At 41.5% G+C, this 8,251-nt stretch overlaps 1 protein-coding gene across 2 annotated transcripts in view; it reads right to left on the bottom strand.

Moving 5' to 3' along the window:
- Positions 1–8,251, bottom strand: part of LOC107726096 (mediator of RNA polymerase II transcription subunit 13-like) — a 40,747-nt gene that overhangs the window by 9,247 nt on the left and 23,249 nt on the right. For both annotated transcript variants that reach the window (XM_016535579.1, XM_016535578.1), the window contains exons 16-22: positions 5,487–6,391; positions 3,385–3,552; positions 3,081–3,304; positions 2,473–2,662; positions 2,050–2,395; positions 1,752–1,968; positions 1,478–1,669 (exon numbers count right to left, since the gene is read on the bottom strand). In XM_016535579.1, the coding sequence (XP_016391065.1) occupies positions 1,478–1,669; positions 1,752–1,968; positions 2,050–2,395; positions 2,473–2,662; positions 3,081–3,304; positions 3,385–3,552; positions 5,487–6,391 (2,242 nt within the window). The remainder of the gene's footprint in view (positions 1–1,477; positions 1,670–1,751; positions 1,969–2,049; positions 2,396–2,472; positions 2,663–3,080; positions 3,305–3,384; positions 3,553–5,486; positions 6,392–8,251) is intronic.

The raw sequence follows: 8,251 nt of genomic DNA on the forward strand, positions 1-8,251 counted from the left end.
GACGAGTAGCTGAGTATCTCTTCAGCAAGCTGACATGAATGAAACTGAAAGTAAGACGCAGATGGTCAACACACAATCATTTTCATTAAAAGTAGTAAGACAAACTTATCTTTCCAGTGCTGATGCCGCGCGCTCTCCTATTGCTGTCTTTGATCTTTAAATGAGCTGATAATTAATAAAATGCATCGCTTATCTTTTGATTTCGTTGACGTGAACTCCGTTGAATTTAAATATAGCGCGGGAATTGAAGATCGGATTTAAATCCGTTTTGCGACGACACATTTATGTGGCCAAGTGTAAACTTTTTTAACGAATCAGATAGATATCCGATCAGCAAAAACGCATGAAATGACCAGGTGTAAACAGGCCCTAAGAGAATGCACTGATCCAGTGCACTGATACAGCCGGCTATGTCTGCTATAGGATACTTACAAAGACGGGCATTTTGACATAATTTTTGTGTGAATTTGTCCATTTAAACACAATACTTCAGAGAAAGCTTAATATTTGCGCGTTCTGAGGCGCGGGTTTGCACGCTTCGGATGCACAAATCTTCTCACTGCACGCACGAGCTTGCGTCCTCTGGCTCTTAAATGTTTAAACTGGCAAAGCTTAAACGAGTTTAGTTTAAACAGATATCAACGTGTGCTGTTCAGGTCTCACCTGTGCTGTGCGCGCGCGCTATCAGCACCCAGGTGATGACGTAATAAATGACTGCTCATATTCCAGCATATGGCATTCGCATTGAACAAGAGTGAATGGTTTGTCCATGTTTTTTTTGTTTTTTTCCCATCGCTGTTGTAATGTACTGGGAAGCCAGAATGCGCATCCATCAACAGAAACATACATTAGCCGAACCCTGTTTGTTTTACGTGTTATTTATAGCGAACCATATTACAGATGCGTTGTCAGATTTACATTGAACCGCAGTCCTAGCGCGTGCCGAACCATGTGTGGAGAACCGTACTGTTCAATTTTTTTCCGCGAACCGTTCCACCCCTATTATATAGACAGATGTGTGCCTATCCAAATAATGTCCAATCAACTGAATTTACCACAGGTGGACTCCAATCAAGTTGTAGAAACATCTCAAGGAAGGATGATCAGTGCATGATCAGAATGCACCTGAGCTCAATTTTGAGTGTCATGGCAAATGCTGCGAATACTTATGTACATGTGATTTTTACGTTTTTTATTTTTAATAAATGTGCAAAGATTTCAAACAAACTTCTTTCACGTTGTCATTATGGGATATTGTTTGTAGAATTTTGAGGAAAATAATGAATTTAATCCATTTTGGAATAAGGCCGTAACATAACAAAATGTGGAAAAAGTGAAGTCCTTCTAGGACTCCCTTTGAGCCCCTAATTTTTAAAAAGAATGAAAGAAACGGAAATATAACATTTGACCAGTCTGTACTGAAAGCTATTTAATTTGAAAACCCTTTGTCTAATATATTGGCAATTATTAGGAGTACCTCTTTGCTCTGTAGTGCAGTGTCAATGGCCAGGCCGGGGCCGAAGCCTGTTAGCGTTTTGACGTTAGTGGAGGTTGGCAGACGCCGTCTGCACTGAGTGTAAACTGAGAAAGCCAGAGACTTCAGGTGCTGTGCGTATATACGGCGCTCCTCACTCCAGACCGGCTGCAGTAAGTACTGGCTGGGTATAATCTGGTAGAAGAAAACACAGGATGTTTAAATCCAAGCAACATGACGTTAAGAGTCAGAAAGCACGGATCAGATGGATTCTTACTTGGACATATACGGCATTCCTGATGTGAGGGGGAAGAGACTGAAGCATCTCTAGATAACAGCGAAGAAGACCCATCGTCCACACACTAGAATTGCCGCCTTGGCCTGTCTCCTCATAGCTGAACGGGTTTACGATGTAGATCACTATAGCGGGAGGATAGGTGACAGCATGGGAGTCTCCGTCAGTCGGCACCCCCACCTTCTCTCTCTCCATTGTGCTGTGACACCGATAAATCACAGATCAGAGATCACATCTGAGAGAATCAGTAACAAGACTGTTTGGATGTGAAAGGTGGTACCTCTCTGCAGGCTCAGACTGGACCTGAGGTTGGCTGGTGGCCGATGTGCCATCCCCCAGAGTCCCTGCACTCTGACCACCACTCGGCTGGCTGGACTGCAAGCCCCCAAAAGGAGGCAGTGAGTTGGGCTTGGAAGACGGCATGGTGCCTATGCCCTGAGAGCAGGAGGAAGGGGTGGTGGATGTGGTGGTGGTAGTGGTGTTAGTGCTGGAGGTGCTGTTGGTGGATGGGGTGGCGTTCTGAGCGGCCGTTACGGGGCTGCCAGAGCTGGAAGTTTGTGTAGAGCTGGTTGGGTTTCGCTGGGAAAGCAGTGAGCTGTCCAAAGACTGGGATGCCAGAATGGACGCTGAAGAGATAAGAAATAGTATAAGATTGTTGTATTTACACTGTCCGCACAACATCATAATTTGTTTGTGCACATACCCAAGTCGTGACAGCACACTTGTGCGTAGAGTTTGAGCTTGTTAAACACCTCACTGCTGCTGTTGATGGTTTTTGGGAGCCAGTCAGTGAGAGTCTGGTCTGTGAGAGCTTTGGATCCAGTATCGCTCACCGTCACAATGCCATCAGTGTGAGACTTGGCGATGGGCCTGTGCTGACCGAGCCGACAGGACTGTCAAACAATAATAAATCATGTCAAGTCCATTTTATTTGTATAGTGCTTTTCACAATACACATTGTTTCAAAGCAGCTTTACAGAAAACCATGAAATTCATGTTCATAACATCATAATATATAATCTTTATGCCTTATAGTCACATTTAGTGTACAGTGGGTACGGAAAGTATTCAGACCCCCTTAAATTTTTCACGATATTACTTGTATATAAAACTTAAAAAGAGCTGGGCGATAATATAGTTTTGTAATTTTACAGCAGATAATCAGATGGTTGAGACTTGCAATATACCATATAATTGAGTGTGCCAATTTCATATGAAAAACCGGACATGCGTATATTTTTTTTAATTTTGCAATGAAATAAAGATGATTTGCAAATCACGTTGCGAGTTCATACTTTTACACGTTCTAACCTCATATACAGCTGTCAAATCTCTGAAGAAAGTTCTGGCTCCATTAAGCAGGGCTTCGTTGTCAGGACACACCACCATGTATCCGATATCCCGCTGAGAGCTGTAGGGGTCCAACAGAAGCTTCTCCCAGTACGGCAGAGCAAAAGGAGACAGCACCACGAAGTCATACTCATTACCCACCAGTAAGGTGGGGATGGGGAGGGGCTCTGGAGATTCATCTGTGCCTGAGAGAAAAGAGTTGGGTAAATATGCCTGTATCATATATAAATGATGCAGAGGATGGTGTATGTTGAGTTATGCCTACCGTACGATCCCCTGCCAGCCATCTTGTGGAACTGCTGCCAGGTGAGGGGGCCCTGGACTCCCCAAGAGCGCACAGACCTCTTCTTCTGGATGGTGTCCTGCAGGACAGGCTGCAGCGACAGCAGCATCCTCAGCACGTCCTGGGAGAACAGCATGTTCATATCGAAAGCTGCAAGAACACAGAGAGAGGAGTGTTTTTCAAGCACCAGATTTGACTTCAAATAGATTTACTCATGAGCCCATTTAGTTTGAGAAAGCAGTTTTGTTGGTTACTTGCAGAATTTGCAACAGGTCTGCATGAAATGAAAATTCACAATATCGGTTTACAGCATCTACATATCTATAACTGGATTGTTCTGGCGACACATGCTGGACTTCATTTCACCCTTTTCTTACAATAGCCTGCCAAGCTCATATTCTGTTCTGCCTTCATCCAATCAACAACCCATGGACTGAACCAAATCCTGCCTGGTTTGGTCGGAATGTGAAAACAACATGGACACTCTCTTTACTACAAAGATTTGTTGGATTTGTATTTTTAGAGCTTTCCGACTTGAGTTCACGTGCATTTTCTCAGCCGGGAAATTATTTTTCACGTGCGGTGCCGGTGATGATACTTTTTACGTCAGTTTCGGAGAACCAGAGGACAAATATTTCAATCGATCGCTCAGGCATGGCACCGAAATCTGCATTCTGATTCGGTTCTAGTACATACCAGGTACATAGGTACCGGTGCCATATTGGTACCGGGTTTCGGTACCCAACCCTAGTGTGTAGCGCTTAAAACAGCGAAGAACACAAATGACTCACAGATTTAAACTAGTTTAGAGCCAGATGAAACCGCGCTGACAAACAGCAGAAACACTATGTGCAACAATTCAGTCAGAAGGTTTTCAATCTACAAATCGTCATCATTTACCATGGATTCACTGTAGTAACAAGTGGACCATGGTATTGTGGCAGAAATGTGGGTTATATTCATATAGAATTTTATTATATTATTAATGTAGACATGTATTAAAGGAGTAATGGGATATAATTACTGTATTGTTTGTGATTATGCTATAGTGTTTGTGCATTTGTACTAAATGTATTTAGACTACTGTTTTTCATACAAATACCTGGAAACCATATAGATACGTTTACCATGGTATTGAGGTTTTAACTGTGGTTATCATTATCTAAATACATGCTACTATAGAAGAACAATGGTTCATTTTAATAACACTCAAACAGTCAGAATAATTAAATTTCACCATATAAAAAAAGAAGTTATTTTTTACAGATGTTACTGCTTTTGACAAACAAATTTACATCTGAATACTAACTCAAGCTACTGTCAAATCATTTCTAAGAGACAAATAAGTTATATTAATATTGCAGCCTGCACTGCAAACTGTGCTGAAGGTACGCATCATCAAAGTCAGGCAAACCTGTTTCATGATTTGAAACAATAGCACTCAACATGCAGAAAATAAGAAATTGTTTTTTATATTAAGCTATTTATTTTGTTAAGGAAAAATGACTGGAAAAGTGTAAAGAATTCAAAAACGTGAAGTGTTTGTCATGTTCTGACCATAAAGAGTAGTTTAAAAGCACAATTAATGGTCTAGTTTCTACAACTTTCACTTAGGAGCAAAAATCTGCCTTTAAACTTGAAAGAAACATATTGATAATGTATTAATTTAAATTCTTTTTAGTCATCTTGTGGACCCCGGCTCTTTGGTTTTGAACCACTGCTAAAAACCTTGCACTGAATGAGCAGTGTAAAAATAAAAGTAAAAGAATAAAAACAATTGATCAACAACATCACAGAGGACCTCAGATGATGCCAACCCTGAAACAACATACAGAACTACCAAATTTTGCTATAAGTTTGATTGCATCATATAATAATTGCTGTTAATAGTGTTCATCGTCTGTTTGATTACATCTTTAATTGATTTTTCCGTACATTTCTGCCATATGTACATAAACTGACAGTCACCACTGATAAGCTACTACTAAATATTGTAGAAACTTAATTTTCTGTAAAGTTGCTTTGCAATGATTTGTATCGTAAAAACCGCTATACAAATAAACTTGAATTGAAGGAAGTCTCACCGTTGCGTTTGGCCCAGTGGTGTAAAGAGGAGCTCTTGACCAGTGTCTCATCGACTTTTCCTCCTGACATGTTGTCCATGAACTGTCTGCCGTGCTCCAGAGCCAAGTAGCAGTCACTGTAATAGTCCCTCTCCTCCAGGCGCATGGGGGGCTTGAGACTGGTGCTGGGATGTTCTGGCCTGATGATTGGGGAGAAGGGGTTAGTGCACAGATCCTGCAGCAGGAGGATTAGATCATCCGGGACCTGCTCTTTAAGGGCCGCCCCTCTCTGAAGGCAGGCTGTGCGTACAGCCTCAAAGTGCTTCTCAGTCTCCCGTCCGGCATCCGAACCCCGCCCCATGATGTCCATCTCGTCCTCCAGAAAGAGGCCTGCCCCGTTGCCATAGCGACGGTTCATGACAGCGCTAAAACCGCAGGAGCAGGGGTCCATGCTTGAGTACTGCGAATCCATGTTGGGATCGCTGATGTAGACGCCCACATCCGCCCCCGTAATGTCCATGTTGCAGACGCAGATGCAACAGCTGTCAAAGTTGCAGTCCTTGAAGAGGTTCATGACCGACTCGGAGAGGATGAGGGTGAAGTATAGACTGTGAGCTTCTGGGATGGAGGGCACAGTGGCCGGCTCGACCGAATTTAAAGGTCTGCAGGTGGAGGGCGTAGAGGCGGGAGAGTAGAGGTCGGAGTTCTCGTATTTCAGCGAGCCTTGGACGCTGGCAGGGCCTCTGGGGGTGCGTGGGGTCCGGGGTGTCCGTGGCATCGGGGCAGAGATTCGAGGGGTGGCAGGGGAGGGCAGGATGCCAGCGCCGCTGTTGCTGGGAGGGGCGCTGTTAGACATAAAGGTGTTGTGTGTCTGAGGGGTGCAGCTCTGGTCCTGCTCAGCTGCACTTCCTACACTAGGGATGTTACTGTTAAAGAAAAGGAGAAAGTGTTACAAATAGTGGCTAAAATATCAAACCAACTGGCATTTATTTGGAAGATAAATAGCACAAGCGTACATTTCAAACCAAATGCGTGACAGAAAGAAGACTGTTTAGTTGAAAAGTATAAAACAATAGATATATTATCTAAAATTATGGGGAAAACATATCTGTACACTTTTTGCTCGTCACACAGTGGAAATCTTTAGTTACCTCCTAAAATCCTCCTGAAGTCAAGTGAATTTAATTCCTTTAAACACTGTTTAAAGTTTTTAAAGTGATTCACTGCCAAACTCTTAAGATTCAGCATAAAAGCTGCAACATATGTCTGCACTGTCTGGCCAATAGAAACAGATTAAGTAGGTGTAGTAAAGTGTTTTTTTGGATGTGCGCAAGAAAGTAGGGGTAGGCGATATGAGCTAAAATTCATATCACAATATTTTACACTGTCCAGGCAATATATTGCGATATGAGAAAAAAAAATGACAGGCAAAATATTTTAACCTTATATAACTAGAAAAAGTGAGGGATTGGACATAGACCTGAAAAGTCTTCATCAGAAATAGAACGTGGCATCACTTTACTGTCATGGATTTGTTGTGTTGCGCCGCATCCACAGCAGAGAACATCACTGGGTTCTATTTGCTTTTGTCAAATCGCGCCACTCGGGTCTGGTGTAGACACGTTGTTTTGGTATTTGTGAATCTTAAGTATATTTATAATCTGCTTTACGTTTACCTGGCACTGGAAGTCCTTTCACAAACTTGTAACTTTTATGCTTAGAGCAGAACCATGCATCGTTCATTTATATTTCTACTGGTGTAGACACGTTGTTTTGGTATTTGTGAATCTTAAGTATATTTATAATCTGCTTTACGTTTACCTGGCACTGGAAGTCCTTTCACAAACTTGTAACTTTTATGCTTAGAGCAGAACCATACATCGTTCGTTTATATTTCAACATGGCTCCCTGCAATACAACTCTGTGATTCTTCAATCGCGCCATCTAGTGGTCTGTTATTGATACAACCACAACTGCTACAAGTGATAACGGAGCAGTACTGCGAGTCATGTTGAGGTAATTAAAATATGTCAAATTAATATTTTGTGCTCAATTATTTACTTATCAGAAAAGTGGCCGCATGATAAGCGGGAAAATTACGTAGTGCAGTCTTTATCACCCTGCAGAGGTTTCTTTTGCAAAATAATCTGCTGACTGTACACTATCCCTCAGCTTTGCCGTGCCCCCCTTGTCATAGCTCCGCATCCCCCAGTTTGGGAACCACTGGAGTAGGCAATTTGTGCTTTATTAATTTGGTCTGTTACGATGTTCTGTGTTTGATTATTAATGCCTGTGTAGTACGGCGTTGCACATAGAGGACAACAACGTTCAGCCTCGACTCTTTATCGTCATTTATGTTAAAATTTGCAAAGCGTACCAAATTGAACAAAACTATATAAATGCAAATTTTGAATTCATGATTATATAACGGTATCCACGGTATAACAAAATCCATATAATGGAACAACATAATACCGGTTGTCACTTTCATACCGGTATAGCGCCCACCCCTACAAGAAAGATTCTTGTGTCTCAAAATACCATTCAATAAGTTTGTGTTTGGTAAGCTGTTCTTCATGTTTCTCAAGTCTCTTATGCTTAAGGTCGCATTTATTTGAACACAAATACAGTAAAACAGTAATATTATGAAATATTATTATTAAATTAACAGCTTATCTACAGTATTCAACATTTGAAGTGGATCAAAAAACGTCACTACGTGACTACTGTACTTTAATATATATATATATATATATATATAATGTATATATATATATATATATATA

Source organism: Sinocyclocheilus rhinocerous, unplaced genomic scaffold (assembly GCF_001515625.1).
Source record: "Sinocyclocheilus rhinocerous isolate Xijiao unplaced genomic scaffold, SAMN03320098_v1.1 scaffold816, whole genome shotgun sequence".
NCBI classification, from domain to species: Eukaryota; Metazoa; Chordata; class Actinopteri; order Cypriniformes; family Cyprinidae; genus Sinocyclocheilus; species Sinocyclocheilus rhinocerous.